Source organism: Gordionus sp. m RMFG-2023, chromosome 5, assembly GCF_954871325.1.
Source record: "Gordionus sp. m RMFG-2023 chromosome 5, tfGorSpeb1-WG-v2, whole genome shotgun sequence".
NCBI classification, from domain to species: Eukaryota; Metazoa; Nematomorpha; class Gordioida; order Chordodea; family Parachordodidae; genus Gordionus; species Gordionus sp. m RMFG-2023.
In genome coordinates this window covers 1,503,077-1,524,259 of record NC_088779.1, presented here as the reverse complement: position 1 = coordinate 1,524,259, position 21,183 = coordinate 1,503,077, and the positions used below count along the sequence as shown (strand labels likewise).

General features: G+C 27.4%; 2 protein-coding genes across 2 annotated transcripts in view; one reads left to right on the top strand and one right to left on the bottom strand.

Moving 5' to 3' along the window:
• Positions 1-3,553: 3,553 nt before the first annotated feature.
• Positions 3,554-21,183, bottom strand: part of LOC135929263 (sodium- and chloride-dependent glycine transporter 2-like) — a 37,849-nt gene continuing 20,219 nt past the window's right edge. Inside the window, exons 6-13 of the mRNA XM_065465766.1 lie at positions 15,084-15,187; positions 12,518-12,642; positions 9,247-9,359; positions 8,132-8,263; positions 7,277-7,376; positions 5,974-6,080; positions 5,508-5,681; positions 3,554-4,014 (exon numbers count right to left, since the gene is read on the bottom strand). Of these exons, the coding sequence (XP_065321838.1) occupies positions 3,841-4,014; positions 5,508-5,681; positions 5,974-6,080; positions 7,277-7,376; positions 8,132-8,263; positions 9,247-9,359; positions 12,518-12,642; positions 15,084-15,187 (1,029 nt within the window). The 3' untranslated portion in view covers positions 3,554-3,840. The remainder of the gene's footprint in view (positions 4,015-5,507; positions 5,682-5,973; positions 6,081-7,276; positions 7,377-8,131; positions 8,264-9,246; positions 9,360-12,517; positions 12,643-15,083; positions 15,188-21,183) is intronic.
• LOC135929264 (uncharacterized) lies at positions 17,531-19,244 on the top strand. Its single transcript, XM_065465767.1, has 5 exons — positions 17,531-17,692; positions 18,321-18,466; positions 18,545-18,600; positions 18,645-18,739; positions 18,793-19,244. Exons 1-5 carry the CDS (start codon positions 17,620-17,622, stop codon positions 19,023-19,025), a joined length of 603 nt encoding a protein of 200 aa, XP_065321839.1. The 5' UTR covers positions 17,531-17,619; the 3' UTR covers positions 19,026-19,244.

The following is a 21,183-nucleotide window of genomic DNA, read 5'->3' as shown; positions in this document are numbered from 1 at the left end:
AATGAAAAGGTACAAATCACTATATAGGAGAAAAAATCCCTTTACAAAATAATGTACAAATCCAGAAACCAAGATGACAAGACAAGGTACATATCCAAGAGAATAGCTACAAAGGCGGTGGCTAGGGCCAAAGCTATGGCATATTATGACATATATGAAGAACTACCAAGAAGGGCAAAATAAAATATACAATTAGCCAAACAGAGAGAAAAAAATCTAGGGATATAATCGGAGCTCCGAAAGTAATCATAAATAAAGATGGGAAATAATAAAGGAAAAAGAAATAATAAATAGATGAAAAGAATATTTTCAGGGCATCTCTTCTTTAATCCTCACATACTATATCTAGACGAACACTCCCCATGTCAAAACCTTGTACAACCTAAGAACAAGAAATAATCACATGCCTCAAGCATATGAAAAACAACAATGCTAGGGGTCCAGATGATATTCCAATGGAAAGTCTTAACTAGGAGATGATGGAATACATTTCCTCACAAATCTATACAATAAAATACTTGGAAATGAAGAGGTTCCTCAAAAATGGAGGCAGAGCTATCTAGTTCCTATCTTCAAAAATAAAGGGGATCCACACAATTGTCAAAATTACAGGGGCATAAAATTAATGTCACACTGTCTTAAACTTTACGAAAAAATAATATAAAAAAAAGGCTAAGAGACATAGTCGAAATAGGAGAGACTCAGTTTGGCTTTATGCCTGGAAGATTAACGACTAATGCAATCCACGAAATTAAGCAAATGAGAGAAATACAGAGAAAAGTACAAAAAGCTACATATGGTATTTCTCGATCTTGATAAGGCCTCTGAGAGAATCCCCCAAGTAAACTTATCTGGTGGGCGCTACGCCACAAAAAGGTTCTCAAAAAATAATACAGGATAATGTATATGGGCCATACACAATGGTCCATAGTACAACTGGTACTTCAGTAGGCTTCACAATAGCCGAAGGAGTTCATCAAAAGTCTGATCTCAGCCCACTTCTCTTCATTATAGTAATAGATGTATTAGCACAGTCTATACCTCAAACAGTCCCGTAGAATATGATATTTGCAGATGATATTGTGAAACTTGCTGAATCCAAGGATGAAATGAAAGAAAAATTAGTGAGTTGGATAAATATCCTAGAAAAATACGGATTAAAAGTAAATAGAGAAAAGACGGAGTATATGGTGATTGGAGGAGATGAAACAGAGATTATTGATATAAATGAATGGCAGATATCGGCAATTGAAAGCTGCAAATATTTGACTCCACTATACAAACAAACGCCACAATAGAAAAAGAGATAAAGAGTAAAATTAATCGAAGGTGGTTAAAATAAGAGATCTTTATTTGCGGTGCTATTTGACAAAAGAATCCCACACAAATTAAAGGGAAAAATTTGCAGTTCCATCGTACAACCTTCTATATAGTTCGGAAACATGGTCAACCTAGGAATCAGAAGAGAGAAGTCTACAAACTATGGAGATGAGAATGCTGAGGATGATTGCTGAGTAACAAGAAAGGATAAAGTGCGCAGTACACGATAACTAAGTAGTTTAAAGGTAGTGTCAATTTTGACTAAGTTAATAGTAAACAGACTTAGATGGTATGGGCACACAATGAGAAGGCCTATGAACTTCATAGGAAATAAGGTTGAAAACTTCAATGGGGCCATAAAGTTAGAGCCAATATAAAGAAGTATATGTTAGATAAAAGAGATTGTATGGATAACATAAAGTGGAGAGAGATGAGTAGCTTACCACCAGAAAAGGTGAAAGCTAAAGAGAAAAAAAAAGGTATATCAGTTCAAGATTGTGAAGGAAATTTATTTTCATGTAAAGCAACATATAAAATCCTTGCTTAGCCACATAAATTACTATTTTATTATATATAAGTAAATATTAATTGTTAAGCTATAAGTTAATTTTTTTAAGAATATTTCTTCCATTATTTAAGGCCAAATTATCTTAGAATTTTTTAATGATATTTGTTGTTGAACCAAAATAAACAACTATTTATAAACTAATTAAAAACATTATACGTTATTGATTATAACTTCTACGAAATATTAGAAGAATTTATTAAATTTATATACAAAATAAAAAAAATACAGACCACTTACGTTATATACCTTTTCGATATATCGATTTTATAATATCTAAAATGTGCGCAATATAAAAATATTAATTAAATGCATTTTATATATATTTGTATTTGTAATTTACAGAGTTGTTAAAAGATACTTTTTAAATGGATCTAGATACAGATACATCGTCTAAAATAATATCTAGATACAGATATTTTAATCAAAAATCTATCTAGATACAGATACCACATTTTTATATCTAGATCCTTTAACAACCCTGGTATGACCCATAAATTTAATTTTGCTAGACGAGGGTTTTGTAAGGCCATACATCTGTTTAATATTTAATGAAAATAATATATTTTTTTAAAATATAATTTCGCATCGTCCATTATTCCTATATTCAATTTTATATAAATTAATATTTTAAAGTCTTTTTCCCAAAATAATTATTTTTTTTCAAAATTGACAATAAGGTTTTTCAAATCTCCCATCTAGCAATAATAAAATTTTTTAGACCATAAATTCAAAAAGGTAGAAAAAATGAAGGCAAAAAGATTTTTATTCGGCACATAAAGATACATTTTTTTTTAGATATTATGAAATTGCTACATCAACATGAGCTATGTCCAATTGTTTCATTCCCCTTAACATTGTTGGAAAAGGCGAAATATCGGTCCGATTTGATTTGATAAAAAATATAGGTGAATTCCCGACATAATAAATACTGGATTATACATTTAGAGATGAGAAATTCAGATCTAGGGGATTTGGCAATCATAAACTTCTATGGAGATATGCCAATGTGGCTACATATGCGTTGAAAATTTAATAACCCAAGTCCGCTTATTATATTATTTTTAGAATTCTTCCTTCATATCTTTGCTTTTCTATTTCTTAATTTTTCCTCCTTTCTTTTTCCCTTTCTTTATGGTAGCTCTGGTTTCAACAGGCAGGATGATGTGAGTAGTAATAATGAGTCATTATGCACAAATAAAAATGTCTCAAGGGGAATGGCCCGACTAAATCTTTGCATATTATGGCCTTATATTACAGTTTTTAGACATAAGAATAGTAATTTATATTCTATTATAAATAATATGCAGGTTTTGTAGAAAGGCAAATTCATTATTAAATGTCATAAATTACAGAGGTAAAAAATTGTAGATAAAGAGTTAAATTTCTGATTTATATATCATCAAATGAAGGAAAATGTCTGATTCATCGGTCATTCTTGACGGGTAAGCAGCTATTATTATTATAATTCAATACGCTTCAGTTTTTTTTTTGAAATAATTATGAATGCTTTTATCATTACCTATCTCTTTCTAACATGAGTAATGGCCACCAGAAAAAAAGACAAGCGACGCCACTGGCAAATTAAATGCAAAGTATACAATATTTGTATGAAACAGCTGATTGATAAATTTAATTGAATACCATTTATTTTTTATTCACCCCCTTTGTGATGGCATATAAGAATTATGTATAAACAACGTCATAATAACTTTTATAAATATATCTAAAGCATCGGTAAAACAAACAACTAATAAAAGGTTAAAACTATGGAATTATTGACAATGTATATATCGCAGTCTACGAAGAGTGTAAAATTATAATATAAAACCTTCACAATTTTGGTGCAAGTTTATAGAATGGAAGTCATATAAGTTTAAAACATTAAGGTAATCATTTTAGAAAATTTAAAATATGAATAAATATTGATATGATTAATGAATCTAAATAAAAGTTCATTGATGTATAAAAGTATATAGACTTTTATTTATGTCACGATAAGGGTTCCCTATCTTCGTGGATAGATGACACCCCTCTTTTGGCAGCAATTCGAATCTTATAAAGGTCTTGGCTTTTGCGCTACGAATCGAATCCCATTCTTCTGATGGCCGAAGAGACATTTTAAGACGCTTTAACGTGTTATTATCGTATATGCAAATATATAACTTAATCATATTATCTAATAATTAAGTAAAATCGTTGCAATACGTTGCTTAAAATAGGGTACCCAATATATCAAGAGAATCAACTTACTCACTGTTAGAGATGATTATTTAAATTTAAAATTAAAATAAAATAAATTATATTAATTAAAATAAGATCAAAATAATTATAATTTATAAATATATCGCGACTTTTAAAAACTTATTTTATTTCATTTATTTTATATGCATTTATAAAGACTAGATAAACTGTACAATTTAGACATGTTCAATAATGTTAAATTAATCTTTTTTACAAATAAATTTTAGTGTTTTCATTATGGCCTGCCACTGTGTCTATTTAACAACACTTACAGAAGAATTTGAATTTGTGAAGCCAGTTCTGAGGATAAAATTTAAATATTCCATTATATATGGTATCCCATGTCTCGCGTAAATTTTTTTATTTCTTAGACCCTGAACCTAATTCTAGATCCTTCTCTAATGGACAGTGAATTTTCTTTGTTTCTCATTCTACTTTTGAATTCTTACCCATTCTCTATGCTTGATAAAATCCACTTTTCTGGTATCTATAAATTCCCCGAATTCGTATGTGTTGTAATTGTTAAACCAAATTACAAAGCCGAAGGATATTCAAATCTACTCAAGAAAAAAGAATTAAATTTCGAATGCAAATGATTTAAAGAAAGAGGAATAAAAAAGAATGATTATTCAAATTAAAGAAAGTTCAAGATTTTTTCAGTTTGTTTGTAAAACATTATGTAAATGAAATATAGAAAAGTATATATATATTCGAGGATATTTGTATAAAGGGAGATCATGATTTTACGAACTTAATTATAATTTTTAATTTTAATTTTTTATTATTTTAATTTTTTTTAATTTAGTTTGATTATATTTTTAACTTATTATTTAATAAAGAGTTAGTATCATTATTTAATTTTTTTTAATTAATTTAGTTTGATTATATTTTTAACTTATTATTTAATAAAGAGTTAGTATCATTTTAGTTCTAACTTTTCTGATTTGACAACGGTTCTAATCTCTCAATCCTTAAAAAAAATTTCAAAATGTTACAGTATGAATATGACAAAACAAAATATTAGCTATTTTTTTTGTAATATAATTCGAATATTTAATCTTAAATTTGTTTTGTCTATATTATCACGAAACTCAATACTTCCCCTAGAAAAATATTACGCAAGCCTGAAGATTATGCTCATAGCAGGAACAAAGGTCCATACATATATTATCGAGATCTCAAGGCTTAGCCTATATTTTTCTGGCTAAATTAATTGAGTTAGCCGTTTTTAAAAATCCGTTCAAAACGAGCCTTTTAACAACGCTAATCACAAGATAGCCGATTTAATAATTATTTTGCTCTGAAGAGCATACTTAATTAGTTCATTATAATTCATTTCGTTTTTTTATAATGCAAGAAGATATGTTTTTTTTAATACTTTTATAAAAGTTTCTCCAGGAAGGCAGAAATATAGGTAACAAATAGCGTAAATAGGAATGGGGATCAGGCTAATACAACTGATGGCCCAGCCCATTCTAATAGACCATTGAGGATATACGTAATTTCCATAGTAGATAGGTACATGATACAGCATATTCGAAACTATCATAGTCTAAATATATTTTTATAATAAAATAAAAATAAAATTTAGGTTAAAAAATATTTGGTTTTTTAAATTATGATACAAAGGGATGACGAATAATTATACAATCGATTTTTTTCTTTTTTTAGGCAGTAATTTAATTTGAAAAAAAAAGACATATAATTTACAAATACACATTATGTTGAAAATCTTTCCAATTTTTCACCAAAGGTACGGGCATGCAAACAGAAGAAGAAGAGAATATTATTTTTTTATAAATATATGTAAGAATTTAATATATAATTATAGATATCAGATGTACGCATAAAATTATAGGGTTGACAGCGGACCATAATATTTTCCAAATAAGGGCACCTTTTAAATTTTCTTCCAACATGCATTGTATGTCGTCCACAAATCGCTGACTTCCTATTGTTTTTTTTTTGCGATTTAACTATAAAAATAATGTGTATTTCAAATATAAAACAGTTTTTAAGATGTTTTATCTAATTGGTAAATAATACCAAGACCCAAAAACATATCATTTGGTTATTATATGTTTGTAAATCATTTTAATCATTATCCCACATAGTAGTCAAATGAATAAGCAAAATTATGTTTGAACTGTCTCGGCACTTAGGTGACAGGGTTTTATGTGCTTACGGCGAAGGTTTATTCAGTTTTCACTAATTGCTGTCAAAAATTCTGGACCCAATTTATGAAATTTAAAGTCATCGCTCTTCTAGATTCTCTAGATATATTTCTGACTATATCATCTGAAGTAAATAGGGACTCATATTAAAAAAAGGTGGTTTCACTCCAAAGCTTCAAACACTATTTTAATAGATATATTTTAATCACGATACAAATAATATACCGCAGTAAAATTACGTCTTGAAATACAATTTTATGTAGAAAAAAAAAACTAAAACATTCTTATATTTTATATCTTTAAAAGCTAAAAAAAACGCTTCATTTAACACAAATAAATATTATCTTTTAAAAAACCTAAAATTTTTATTTAAAAAAACTCTCAAAAAATGTCAAAATGAATTCTTTACGTAAATAATTTTTAAAACGAAAAATATCATGGGATACATTCATGCGACTAATTTTAACCAATTATAATCATACTCATAAATAAAAGATCGCACTATATATTAGAGACGGCCCGTACCTGCCCCGGCCCAAAGCCCGCTCGTGCCGGACTCGGGCCGGTTTCTATTTAAAAATAATCGAGTTCGGGCCGGACCGGACCTAATATTTTTTTTAAAAAATCGGGCCGGGTCGGGTCGGACCTTAGAAATTTTTTTGAATATATCTAAATTTATCAATTTTATATCGAATTTTTTATGTAAAATAAAAAATTTTTGATTTAATTTATTGAAACTAAACGTCATAATAACATATGTCTTTTATTTTGAGCAATTACAAAAATTAATTTCTATATTTAAATAAATAAGGGCCTGGTCGGTAAACCATTTTAAAATCCGGGCCGGGCTTGAAAAATTGGGCCCGATATGCATTAAATGTCGACCAATTAACCAAAAATCTTACTTCATCATTACGAAAAATAATTTGATAATTTAACGAATCGTATTGGCAAGGATATGAGAAAAATTTACCGTATATCCAACAAACCACGCACGTTTCGATCAAGCAAAAAGTCATAATCGATAGAATTCCGACGTACCAATCGAAGAGTTGAAACAAGTAAATACCTCCCTATGCCACGATAAAATTTCGTATTTTATATTTTAATATATATAAACCATTTCCATTTTAAAATATCGTTTTTAATAATTAAAGAGATTTTTTAAAAAAAGGCTCTACGGTGTAACCGACATAATATTTTTAACCATTAACATTTATCATTTTAAAATAAAAACGAACGGTGTTATTAGAAAAGATGACTAATTTTAGGTATTCTATGAAGCACTTTAATGTATATTCCCAACCTATATGTTGGGCTCATAGACGTAGTTTGCATTTTGCTAGGGGAGCGGGGTCTTATTAAATGAGTTTTCCTCATAAATTTTGAGTCTTTACATCTAATTATTGTAGGCCTTTGGCTATGTTAGATTTGTATAATAATTATATTGGCATTTTTATAATAGTTAATTATAATAGTCCTTATTTTAAAATTATTAACTTTTAATTATTTTTCTTTCTAATAGTTGTTAGTAATATATGATAAATTTAGTAAAGATGGATGTGGGTGAGGGGGGAGGTGGTTGAAATGATATTTACATGAAGAGGCAAAATTTCTTAGGGTTCGCTACACCTAAGAATTGGCCCTAATAAAAATTGCATGTTATCTAATACAAAGAATCTAAAGATTCTAAATAATCCATGCACTTTTACACTAATTAGGAGAGAGGTAAGGAAGGAAGGGGGGGGGGGTAAAAATAATGATTCCAAAGGAAAGAAGAGGAGTGAAATTATTCAAAGCATTTAAAATAAAATGTAAAATTTCACACCTTTAATAGAAAAGGAAACCCGAGTAGCATTAAGAGTATCGAAGTGATCAAATTCCAGTACATTTGTTTATCTCGATACTTTTCTGGCAGTTGGTCGAAAATGGCAGAGAACAGAACTTCCAAAGATACGAACTTAATAAACAAAATAAAGTATATATAATAAAACATGAAAGAATATAAAATATAATTTGAATATTATTTTTTTAAAAAACACAAAAAATAAACACTTTAACTGTTTTTAAAATAGTCGTAACCAGTGTTGTTAAACGGCTCGTTTTAAGCCAATTTTTTTATAAAAACGGCTAACTCAATATTTTTTCTAGAATAATACTACGCGAGCCCTGAAGATTCTGTCTGTAGAAGTGAAGCAAAGGTTCTGACATCTATTAGCGAAATTTTCTGGCTAAAATACTGAGTTAGCCGTTTTTAAAAAATCGGTTCAGAGCCGCTTAACAACATTAGTAAGTAGTAACTATGATTTGTCATATTTAGGCCGCATTCATAGTGGATCCTATCCGACACGATTTAACAGCTGATCGATTTTTAAAATATGTTTACCAGAATCAATATTTTTTTTTAAATAACATTAATTTTATCTTTAATTCTACACATGATAATAACCTAAGAAATATTAGTTCTCAGTCGGATCGGACCCACTATGAATGCGGCCTTAGGGTATTCACTCAAGATATAATTTTGATTTACAGGAAATATTAAAGGTAATAGAGAGGATGATGGATGGTTAATGAAGAAATATTGTTTATTTGTAATCTCTTTTTTTTATATAAAAGAAAAAATGTTTGATCCAACGAATAAATATTTATATTTTTAAATTATTTTTTTTAAAACTTTATTATTTATTCATAATCATTAAATTACAGAGGATTAAAAAAATATATATTAAAAATTAAATATAAAAAAAAATTAAATATATAATATATTATATATAATCTACGAAGACATTAAAAAGGACTATAAAAAAAAAATATATGTATATTTTTTAAAAAAAGGGGGTTATATATCATCCAAGAGAAGAGTGAATACTTAAAAAATTAGACCGGCAAATTTCCAGGGAAATATTTTAAAATTATTTTTTTTTAAATTTTAAAATTTACTATGGTATCTATTCCGACGGTAAACAGCATTAAAAAGAAAAGAATTGACCATAAGGAAGACACCGGAAGATAAAGCAACGCTTCGGGATAAACTATGAAGGCTAAGCCGAGTCCTTTCAAATATATATATATATTATTAAGATAATTCTAAAAACTAAATCTGCCTAAAAAAATTTGTAACCTTAAGGTTTATGCCGACTTAGAAAAATTATGTTTTTAATTATTTTAAACGCGTCTTTTGAACTTAATAACCAATACGGGTACGCCAATTTATATTGTTGAACATAGTGAATCTAATTATTTATCGATCAATCCAATTTAATCTATTGGGAGACTCTTTGGATATCTTCTCTTCTCTTCGCTTCAGCACGAAATCCGGATGGTAATTAGAGTAGACATTTGGGGTCAGGGGGGGGCATGCCTTTAAAGATAAATTGTAATTTAAAAAAGTAATTGAATGGAGATATGCAGGATTTTTCACATAAAAGCAAAAAGTCCCAATCAAAAAAGTCAAAAAGTCAAAAAAAAGAAAAGGGTCAATCAAATAAATGAAAGCGTCAATTTAAAAAAAAAGAAGAAAAGTGTAAAAGTCGCGCAAGCAAGGGAAAGGACAAATTCCCTATTTATAATTTGTTTTATTTTAATAATCCTTTGAGAGGTGTCGCATTTCTCTTCTCATTATTTTCTAACTTTTTGCTGATCTTTCTCTAATTTTAAGTGATTTTTGCCATATTTTCTAACTTTTTTTAATTTTTTTTTTCCTTCTCATTTTTTAGCATGGTCTTAAAAATAAAAAATCCCCCACCCTCTAATCCTTTTATCATTTTTAGCCATTCATTTAGTATTGTTAAATCGCCTAACTTTGACCATCTCTATTGTGTCATAATTCAAGCTTTTAGTCCTAAAAATTTGAATTAAGCCAAGTTGAGTTCTACCTTTGATGATCGATTTCGAATATTTTTTAAAATAAAAACATGGCCACGCTGTTTTATGGTTGAGTAAAGTGTTAGTTAGTTTAACAGCACTGTTTTTCCTTATTTCAATTTCAGTTTAATTTCTTTCTTTCCCTTTTGGCGATCAAATCTATTTTATTTATTGTTTTGCATATTTCATTTAAATTTACGATATCAGAAATAGGAAATTTAAATTATGTAAATCATTAATAAGTTCCCCGCTTTTATTATTAAAATTTAAACATAAATATATGGTGGATGAGTTATAAAATGTTTTAAATATGGGGATTCGATATACCCTATCTAACCGCTAGCTTTTTCCCCACCTCGTCTCTCAGGAGTTAAGTAATGCGACAAGATTAGTCACGTGATAAACGCAATTAACCCACAACTCTAACAAAAACCCACTAAAAAAATTGGTGGATAGAATTCCCCAAATATCTATGGGCAACTAAGGTAAAGGATGTTAAAAAATACATCCTAAAATATCCAAGTGAATTTGAAACATAGAGACAGTAAAAAAAAATTTAGCATAACACCTCTACAAAAAGTTCTTATCATTTAGGAACTATATTAAGCATAACAAAAAAATTCAATTTTAAATTATGGATAATTTATTTGATCGAATAAAGATATTTTATGGCAAAAAAAATATGAATATAAAATCGATATTATAATTTAATTATAATGCGATAATAATAAATGAATCGCCATTTCCTGGATTCGAACACGTTCTTCTTTGTTTCCAAAAACCTTCTTGCAACGCTCCTAGTTCAGAAGAAGCACTAGTTGCAGGGATTGCCACTTGATAACTTTAGTAAATCTCTTTCTTGTCGTTTCACCAAAGTAGTTTTAAATATACAAAAAAGTTAATTTATTTTAAGAGAAAAAAAAAGTTTTTGATACCCAAAATAGCACATTTTAATTTTTAATTATCCAAAAACATTCATAAGAACAATTTTTTATTAATATTTAATTAAATGATTTAAACTTCCCTCCCATGTTTAAATTTCTTGATCCGCCCATAGTTTAAAATTTTTTTTAACCAGCCCGCCTGCTCATTATTAAAAAAAAATTTTGTCGGCCACCCACCCGATCTCCCAATGCAGACCTCTACTAATGGACTTTCCAAACCTAAGCCCAACTTAATAAATTATAAACTATTTTGATTGACTTTTGGAAAATAATGATAAATAACTTTATAATTATTTCGCAGATCTCTCTTTAAAGCAATTATTGCTAAATATCTTAGAAGGTATTTGCCCAATCTTTAGCGAGTGAGCACAATTTAGAAAGTTATTATATCCCGAGTGACAGAAACCTGAGGAACTCTATTAAAGCAATATAATCCAGTCAGCATCTTTAAATTCAAATTAAAATTTTTATAAATATAGGGATCATCGCAAGAAGACCCTCATGGGAGATATAACTATCAGTAGAGATTGTGTACTGAAAGCTGATAACATTACCTTTATAATTTATCGCAGTTCCTCTAGTTTGCAGAAAATATATTTAGAGATTCACTATTCAATATTTATTTGTCACATTTGATTGGCGTGTTGTTTTATTGTGGCGAAATTAAGCACCCCCTGAATAATATACATTTACAACAAATATTAACTATATGAAATTAATTATTGGATTTGTGGAGCCAAAATAAAACATTACCAATTATAGATTAATATTTATTTTGTGATAAAATGTCAATTATATCTAATTATTGACATTAAAATCCTTTTCACGTGGAGCACGCCATGTCCTGATTTTGGGGATATCATGTAAATATAAAATTATCTGCCAATCATAATGATTATATAAAAATAATGCTAAATGAAAGAAATAATAAATGTTATAAAAATTTTTATTCATTCTATATGGTATTAACTCTATTAGTCTAACACAGGCCTTCGCTAGCATTTACTATATATATATATTATGTATTAACTACACTAACGTTGCAACAAAGAGACAATTCAAATATAAAATGCTACTAATAATTATTGCTAGGTAAGTGGGCTATTGAGATTATTACTTTGCTAATAAATATTTTCTTTTGTTCCAACAATATTTTTATTTAAATCCAATCTTTTGGACGATTTTAGTGTTAATATATATTATGAATGGTGGCTTAATAGGCACCCACTCACTTTAGGATATAACACATAACACATATGCCTAGATTATAAAAACTGTTATATGCATTGAAAAATTGATTCAAATAAAAGGAGACAAAATGTCATTAAATTTCGTCCCTATAATTTCTTAATAATAGCTAAAAATAGAAGAAGGTCTAAATGATTATAAAAGTATCTCTGAACCTTCTGTAGCAACTTGTTCCAAAGGTAGATCCAAAACGTGTGACATGAAACCTAAGATGGAAAACACTAGGAGACCTGCGTAAACGCTCGTTCCGCAATTGACGAGAGAAACTATACAACTATCCCTGGGAGGATATATAATAAATTTTGGTTAAAATATAATTAAAAGATTATACAGGAAATAAAGGTAACAAATAAGAAACGTATCTTTTTTTTGCTTAGTTGATTGCCATTTATACAATAATGGATGCCAATCGAAAGAAAATAGCGTGATGAGCCTCAATCCAGATCTGTGACATCTGAGTAGCACCTGACACTTAGAAAATGATCATTTCTTTTTGTTTAAAATGATATTTTACCAGAACATTTAAATAAATTTTAAGAAAACGAGAAACGTCAAAATTAATCACAAAAGATTAATATAATATATATAACCTCTCTTTTTAGTAACTGACAAATTTTTTATATAATATCTACTTCTACATGGTTAAAGCCAGAGTTGTTAAAGGATATCTAGATATAAAAATGTGGTATCTGTATCTAGATATTATTTTAGACCATGTATCTGTATCTAGATCCATTTAAAAAATATATTTTAACAACACTGGTTATGTAAATTTATAGTATTAGGGCTGAAAATTCTCGTTCCAAACAAAAGGATTGTGCTTAGTAAAAAAAAAATCCCTGGAAACAGGGATCGGAGCACAAAAAATTTTTCTATTATTTTAATTTTTTTTTTTATTATTTGGCAAAATTATATGAAAGTTGCATGGGACTTAGTTTTTTGATCAGGCCTGGATATGTGGGTAAGAAAAAATTTTCAGGCCAATGTCTAGCCCATATTTAATTAAAAAATTTTCAAGCATCTCTATTTTAAATTTTGCCCATTCAAATTTCTAGACAATATGGTAATAAACGTCAAGATTTTAAAAATATCAGCTAATTAAGTCAATTCAATATGGTAAAAAACGGCAAAATTTTATAAAATATCAGCTATTAATTAATATATATAATTAATATTTTAAATGTGATTATAATTCAAGTTGGTGCATACGTAAAGCGTTGACTTTTGAAACAGGACTTTTGTGGTTCGATACTGGTAGATGGCAAAAAATTAACATTACACTATATAGTCTCCTTAATTGAATACATAAAGATGTTATGAAAACGATCATGTTTTGATTATGGAGATTATATACAGAGTTTCCCATTTAAAAAAGGAAAAGTTTCAATCATAAAAGGAAAAGGTTCAACCAAAAAAGGGAAAGTGTCAAACAAAAAAGGAAAAGTGTCAAAAAAGGAAAAGTGTCAAACAAAAAAGGAAAAGGTCCAATCAAAAAAGGAAAAGTATCAATCAAAAAAGGAAGATTCCCAAAAGGAAAGGAAAAGTGTCCAATCAAAAAAGGAAAATTCCCATTCAAAAAAGGAAAATCGTAATTTTTTTAAATTTTTATTTATTTTTGTTATTCCTTCTTAATTTATTTCTAAATTTTTGCCATTTCTTTACGTTTTTTTCAATTTATTTTTAACTTTTGGCGATTTTCTTTACTTTTATTTTTCTTACTATATCTTCTCTCAATTTATTTTTCTTCTCATTTTTGATAATTCTTTTGTATTTTTAAAAATAATTTATAAATTTAAGGTCCACTTTTTTAACAAGTTTTTTTTTAATCATACATACAATATTCTTTTTATGATTTTTTCATTGTAATCTTTTACATACATTTTTAATTTTTAATCCCGTCATTTTTAATCTTTATTTTTTTTGAGCATTTCTCAATATTTTTTTCTTCTCATTTTTGATAATTTTAAAAATAAGAATTTAAAAATGATTATATTTTATTAAATTTACAAATCGTTTGGTATTACAGTTCAAACTTATTTAATTTTAAAAAGGTACATTATAACCAAACGATTAATTTATTTAAATATATTTTTTTTATTAAATATGAATATATTATGGTTATTTTTATATCGCCGCAAACATTTGTTAAATAATATATAAAAACTCTTGTTAACCATTCAAAGTTAAACTATTATAAATAAAAGTAATTATGTGCTACAGAAATCATTTATTAGATTTTTAATTTTATAATACTTGATTTCGTCTGAATATCTGTAGTACAGTATATACTCAAATATTTATTTCAGACAATTTTGTCAAGGAATTTTCGAATCAATATTAATTCAAATAAATTTTCTATATCTATCATAGTGAAGACAAAATATCATGACAATCGTCTGAACTTCAAAGTTAGATAGTATCGAGATGCTGGAACACAATTCCGGCTAAATAAAGTCTTTAAGAAATAAAAATACGCGCTATAAATGATTTAAATATTAAAGATCTCCGTATACACCGAAATCCAATATATCCTGCGATACATATATTTATACCATCGCTTTTATTTTAAACAAATTAATATTATTTTAAGATTTACCACTACTTTAGCGTAGCATTATTTCTCTTTTTTACTTTTTTTTAAAAATAAGCTATTTTTAAAAAATTGAACACACACCCCTGAATTGATAATTTGAAGATTTTCTAAAGCATAAAGGAACTTACTTGAGACAGTTGTTATGAAAGCGGTTATAACTTGCCATTGTAATGAGCCCACTCCATCCTGGTCCTAAGGAGTAAAAGATTTGAGTAGCAGCCTCGTTCCATACCTTTAATAAATTAAAAATTAAAATTGAGACTAAAGAATTGTATGGTTTACCAATTTAAAACATTATTAAATTAATAATTTCCTTGGATAAATCAAATTTTTTACTAAAAAATTTTATCTCGATAATCCTTAGAACTTCTGTATCTTGAGAGATGGAGGTAGAATATCCCCCTGAAAAGTACCCCCCCCCCCCTCTCTCTTAGAAAAAAAATGTCTTGAAACTCATAAATTTCAAAAAATAATTTTTATTGCATCAATCTATAAATAAAATGTTAAAAAATATATATATACTCTAAAAATATTATTTTTAAATCATAGACCTGAAGAGGTTTCCTTTTTTCGGCCAAGCCCGGATTTTAGATTTTCAGGCCCGGTTTGGCTTGTTTTTAAAAATATATTTTATTTATTTTCGATTTTTATAACTAATAATGGCGACTTCGAATATTTGGTTTTAAAGTATACTGCCCAGCCCGGATATTTTTTTAAAAAAATTTCAGGCCCGGCCCGGGTATATTTAAAAAAATTACACGGATAGGACTTAGGGCCGGGCCTACAGGTTTTTGTTTTAAATTAATAATTTAGACAAAATTAGGGGGAAGAGAAAACGAAAGAATTTATAATTTTCAACAATATTTAAAAATGTTTTATATAAAAAAAAAAATTTCATTGATAAAATGGTTAAATTATTAAGAAATTGGATCTTTCGTGGTATATTGTTTTAATTTATTACTCATGACCCTATCGGCGGTACATGAGGTAGTAAGAATGGTTAAATAAATATTTTTATAAAATTGCTAAATTAGGTGGAGCAGAAAAATTTTAAAGGAGAAGACAAGGTAAAATAAACGAATAGTTTTTCCAGTTTGAATCATAGGTCTCAGAAAGAAAGAAAGAAAGAAAGAAAGAAAGAAAGAAAGAAAGAAAGAAAGAAAGAAAGAAAGAAAGAAAGAAAGAAAGAAAGAAAGAAAGAAAGAAAGAAAGAAAGAAAGAAAGAAAGAAAGAAAGAAAGAAAGAAAGAAAGAAAGAAAGAAAGAAAGAAAGAAAGAAAGAAAGAAAGAAAGAAAGAAAGATAAAATATTTATTTTGGCTGCGTCCAAAATCTTAAAAATATAAATAAATAAATAAAATTAACATAAGCTATTTTTAATGTTTTGCGGTATTAAAAATTTTTTTTTAAAAAAAATTAAGATCATAATACATAGGTCATATTATAAATATTAAAATTGCTAATGTAAATGGATCGTATGAACTTCGAAAACTATCTACAGATATTTTTTCGAGTAGAACTAAAATTTAATATTACTGTAGTTTATAAAAGATATTTTTTTTTTTACGAAAAATTGTAAGCATTTGAAAAAATTATTTTATATAAAGGTTTTAAAATTCATTTAAATTGTGATTAAAATTTTTTTTATATAGTAATACATATGCATATGTGAAAATATATAAAATGGGATATTTTCATAGCCGCATATGCATAAAAGGGTTAGTTAGAGTTTAATGCTCTTGAAGAAAACCCTCTTGCAGGAATCAAGATTCACAAGATCCCCGATCTCCAATACAGTTTAGTTATATTATTTCGAATAACCATTAAACTTATCCTTTATTTAAACACTTTTTTAAAAAATATATCTTTACTATCAAATGCTATTGGGCAAATTTAAGTCCCCATCACGTTTATATCATAAAAATCTCTTCTTCGTGAGTCTAAATGAATACTATTTAGGGGTGACAAAAACTTTTTTAATATATAAATATCATGATTTTCGCCCAAAATCCTTACTCGAGCCTTGAGCTTTAATAATCATTCTGCCATCTATATTCGCATCCTAGATGCTTAGATAATAAAATTTTGAGCTAACTATTCTTCGTTCTCGATAACAATAAAAAAGTTAGTTTACATTCAAAACGGTAGATTCCAACAAGTCGCTCTCTATGTGAAACTAAGTGAGAGGTAGAGAATGTAGCGAAGAGTAAGTTATAGGTAATTTTGATATTTTGAAGTAGTAAATAGCTACAAGGCTCAATAATTTATTATAAATTAATTCGATAATATTTTTGATAAAATGGTAATTAATTGGCATAATAATTATAAATTTAAATATTCAGTATGGTTCATTTTACGAATGTAAAAGTATTTGTGAATAATAAATTGTATCAATTTAAAAAAATATTTTAATACGCGGCGTTTGTGAAATTTAGAAATTACACAAACATTTCAAAATTCTTTGAAATAAATTTACATAATAGATCTATATATCTAATTAATGTTGTCATATATATATATATTTGGTCCAAATTTGTCTCAACTTGAAAATATAATTTCATTTTGACCTTGATCAAATTTTATTTAATAATTTTTAGGAAATATCTCATAATTTAATTCTTTTAAAATTAAAAAAAATTCTTATTAAATTTCTGCTTTCCAATAAAATGTTTTCAAAATTTATTGTATTTATATATTTATTAACATTACTTGATTCCGTTCTTGGTACTCCACCTCCAAGTAAAAACTATAGTAATTAAAATTTATAAGAACCAGAACTCATTTTTAAATGTCGTGAAATCTGTTTTTTTAACAACAGTTTTTAGCATAATTCCAGAAATAGATTCCTCAGGCTTTTAAAGATTCTGCTCACAGATGATGGCACTAAGGTGGACATCTATTAGCTAAATTTCAAAGCTTAGTCAATATTTTGGGCAATATTGAGGTTGGCCATTTTTAAAAATTGGCACGAATTGAGCCTTAAACACTAAATTTGTGAATTTTTCAATTAACATAAGGAATCGATATAAAAATAAACACAAATTGAATTCTTTATAGTTTTTGTGGCAAAATTGTTTAAAATTCAGAAAGTGTAAACACTAAACCTGTTGGGAGTATTTTCGTTCAAGACCTTAGATTTAAAAATGGCTTTCAGTAAATAATTATAAATTGAGTGATTTTAAATCCCGATGAATTTAGGAAACTGGATTCAGAATTCACTTTTTTAGAATTTTATGCCAGAATTAATGGCCCTAATTTAAACTTTTATTTTGGCTTTATTGAGTTAAGCTCGATTTCTATTACCTTAAAAATTCTGGATATGCGAGATATTTATAAACATTTAACAACATTTATATATTTTATTTAGTTGCATGTCCTCCTGGGTGGATGTTGTTGCCAAACAGTAATACTTGCTATAAATTAGCAGAACCATCCACTTGGTTTAACGCAAAGATTTACTGTTCGTCCTTTAAAAACTCTGCTTTAGTCATAATTGACAATGATCCAGAACTAGTAAAAAAAAAAATTTTTTTAGTATTAAAATAATTTAGGTTCATATATATATTTAATATCAATTTATGAATAAACAAGCAATTAGTCTCACAAATTTCCCTAGGAAATTATATATGGGTTGGAAATGACATTAGGTTTAAATAATAATTTTTGTTTAAAATATTTTATTTTTATTTAGTTATCCTAGCCGCACATGCTTAAAACGCAATAACATAAGTTTGGTTCCTGAATCTTGTACCACCTTACTACCCTACGTGTGCGAACTTGATATAAGTATAGGCGATTATATCGATAATTTGTTTTATTTATTATGTTTTTTTATAAAGGTCCTAACCCATGTCCTATCTTATACCCAAATGACCCTATTCAACGTTTTTATTACCCTCACCCAGTTTTACCTAATAAGTTCATTCAATGTTCCTTGGCTAGTATTCACTACGTAATGCTATGTGCTAAAGGAACAATATGGGATCAAAGTATATTGACTTGCATTAGATCCTCTTATCCTTCCAAAAAGAAAAGAAATATAGAATTCCGCATACCAAGAGGTTCCCGATAAGTATCCTGAACATTTCCCCAACTCTTACGATTATTAGAATTTCCAAACTCTTACGAATATCAAAATTCAAAATTTTTATTGATTATTATCAATAATTTATTGTATTTATCTATTATGTTTCAAAATTTTTATTGATTAGTATCAATAATTTATTGTATTTATCTATTATGTTTCAAAATTTACATTTTGATTAAATAAAATATAAGGTGTATATCTTTACCGCTATTGTACAAAAAGGTAAAAATAGCTTTTAACAACATTATAAAATGCTACCTTTTTTTCTTATCTCCCTCTTTCTCCTTCTCAATTTTAAAATATTTCATTTTCAATTTTCAATAATGTTAGTGTCATGAGTAATTTATTTCCATTTTATATGATATCTGTTATTTTTTTAAGGAATAAATTAATGATAAAAATACTAAAAACAAAAATTTCTTTCAATTTTTATTTTGGAAAAATATATTACGTAGAACTTTTTCCTATAATAAAAGGTATATAAAAAATTTTTTATAAAAGGTAATAAAAAAGTTAAGATTTAGAATATTTTTTTTAGTTAATACTTAATTTCAATTTTTTTTTATATATTAATAATTCAAAATATTAATATTTTTAATAATGCCAGAATTAGTTTTGCCTAAAAATCAAACCCAATATCAAATTTATAAACAAATTCTCATGACGAAAAATTATATAAACATTAATGGAATAGATGCCAAACTACAATCTAAAATTAAAGCACTTTTTATTTAAAAAATAAAACTATAATGTGTTCTAAGAAAAACAAGCCAATTATTATATTATACGAATTGGGAGAAATATATAAGACACATCACAATAATAAAAATCATACAGGTAAATGTTTATTAAATTACTTTTTATTTGAATTCGAATATTCCCCTTTACCCCCACCCTCCAGAACAAGTCATACCCATCAAGACCAAGAATAAAAATTTCAGTCAAACCTAGCTTTTATTTGATACCCATATCAAAAAAAAAATTATTTTTTACACCCCCCAAAACCAAGTAAACACATCGAAACCAAGAGTTTCAGTCAAACCATATTAAAAGTAGCTTTTATTTGATACCCATATCAAAAAAATTATTTTTACACACCCCCCCCCCCTCCCTCTAGACAAAGTCATACCTACCAAGAGCAAGAATTAAGACTTTCAGTAAAACCATATTAAAATTTATTTGATACCCATATCAAAAAAATTATTTTTACACACCCCCCCCCCTCCCTCTAGACAAAGTCATACCTACCAAGAGCAAGAATTAAGACTTTCAGTAAAACCATATTAAAATTAATTTTTATTTGATACCCATATCAAAAAAATTATTTTTACACACCCCCCCCTCCCTCTAGACAAAGTCATACCTATCAAGAGCAAGAATTAAGACTTTCAGTAAAACCATATTAAAATTAGTTTTTATTTGATACCCATATCAAAAAAATTATTTTTACACACCCCCCCCCTCCCTCTAGACAAAGTCATACCTACCAAGAGCAAGAATTAAAACTTTCATTAAAACCATATTAAAATTAGTTTTTATTTGATACCCATATCAAAAAAAATTATTTTTACACACCCCCCCCCCTCCCTCTAGACAAAGTCATACCTACCAAGAGCAAGAATTAAGACTTTCAGTAAAACCATATTAAAATTAGTTTTTATTTGATACCCATATCAAAAAAATTATTTTTACACACCCCCCCCCTCCCTCTAGACAAAGTCATACCTACCAAGAGCAAGAATTAAAACTTTCATTAAAACCATATTAAAATTAGTTTTTATTTGATACCCATATCAAAAAAAATTATTTTTACACACCCCCCCCCCTCCCTCTAGACAAAGTCATACCTACCAAGAGCAAGAATTAAGACTTTCAGTAAAACCATATTAAAATTAGTTTTTATTTGATACCCATATCAAAAAAATTATTTTTACACAACCCCTTCACCCCCTCCCCTCCTAGACTGAGTCATACCTACCAAGAGCAAGAATTAAGACTTTCAGTAAAACCATATTAAAATTAGTTTTTATTTGATACCCATATCAAAAAAATTATTTTTACACACCCCCCCCCTCCCTCTAGACAAAGTCATACCTACCAAGAGCAAGAATTAAAACTTTCATTAAAACCATATTAAAATTAG